At 36.2% G+C, this 1,358-nt stretch overlaps 1 protein-coding gene across 1 annotated transcript; it reads left to right on the top strand.

The window, feature by feature from the left end:
- Positions 1-261: 261 nt before the first annotated feature.
- LOC107683289 (CDGSH iron-sulfur domain-containing protein 1-like) lies at positions 262-854 on the top strand (the record flags this gene model as incomplete). Its single annotated transcript, XM_016479342.1, has 1 exon — positions 262-854. A coding segment is annotated over one exon (402 nt), but the record flags the coding sequence as incomplete, so codon positions are not given.
- Between the last annotated feature and the right edge of the window lie 504 nt (positions 855-1,358).

The raw sequence follows: 1,358 nt of genomic DNA on the forward strand, positions 1-1,358 counted from the left end.
TGATTACTAATGTTTATTTTAACCATTAAAGTGGAATCCAGAAAAAAAATCCAAAACATGTTGAGGGTTCACAGTGCAATCTGATTCCTGTATGATTTCTGCATATTCCCATCACTAAAAAAAAAAAAAGAAAAGCTACAATAAAATAGATATTGTACATACATACATACATAAATGTATGTAAAAGAGGACATTTTTGCCTCCTTTTGTCAGACCCAAAGTTTAAACTAAATCTTTTCTAGAAAATAGAAATGCTTGTAGAATAGTGTGCAGGAACCTCCCGGCCCTCTCAAAAAAGAGCGCCTCCTCGTGTGTACATTTGCAGATCATCTGACCACCATCGTTCCCGTTGCAGTGGCCGCGGCTCTGAGCACCTACCTGTTGACACGCTACTTCAGTTCGCAGAGTAGCCCCAAGAGCAGGGTCAACATGTCAATCAACAAAGACAGCCCCAAAGTAGTGCACAGCTTCGACATGGAGGACATCGGCGACAAGGCCGTCTACTGCCGCTGCTGGAGGTCCAAGAAGGTGAGTGAAACCTCCTCAATGGATCATGTGATTGAGTTCATATTAATAGGATGGTGTGGTGATTCTTTATGCCTGCTGAATGATCCCGCTAGTCTGATTGTAGCTCATCTGTATGAACCACTTTTATCCATATAAAGAATAATGTATCAGTAGTAAATTTGATACATGAATACATAGGCCTCTAAATTATTAACAAGATGAAAACATTGCTAAAACAAATCCTGTTATACTCAATCTTCTACATGTCTTCTGTCATCTGATTGATAGTTGATACTTATTTAGCAAGTAAAAGGTCTTATAGTATAATCGTAAAAACCCCCCCTTCAGGACAAGTTTCTTTTGGTTGTGAAATATTTAATGATTATTTTGTAAAGTAAACATAAGAGTAGCTTTTATATTGTTAGAAATATTTCAATATGTACATTTGATGGACTAAAGCAATTATCCATATGTAATCTTAAGATGTGAATATCAAATATGATCCATCACGCTTTTGAGGAATGTTATTTGTTCGTCTCACAGTCGTCATGGTATTGCATTGCATTACATGTTTTGCCCCATAATAAAAACTACAGTGCATTGATCATAAAATTAAGCATTTAAATAATGTCTTACTAAGACATATTATTGGGAGTGACAGCTGATATTTATAAGCAAGTAGTCTTTTATAAAAAACAATAGTAATTGATTTACATAACACTATTTTATCTTACTTTTTGGCCATATAAATAAATCTGCACCAAACATTTTTTTTGCTCAGTTTCTCACTGAGAATGTGGGGGTCACCAAACTCGGTCCTGGAGGGCCGTTGTCCTGCAGAGTTTAGCTCC

The sequence above is a fragment of the Sinocyclocheilus anshuiensis genome, unplaced genomic scaffold (genome assembly GCF_001515605.1).
Source record: "Sinocyclocheilus anshuiensis isolate Anshui unplaced genomic scaffold, SAMN03320099.WGS_v1.1 C33126874, whole genome shotgun sequence".
NCBI classification, from domain to species: Eukaryota; Metazoa; Chordata; class Actinopteri; order Cypriniformes; family Cyprinidae; genus Sinocyclocheilus; species Sinocyclocheilus anshuiensis.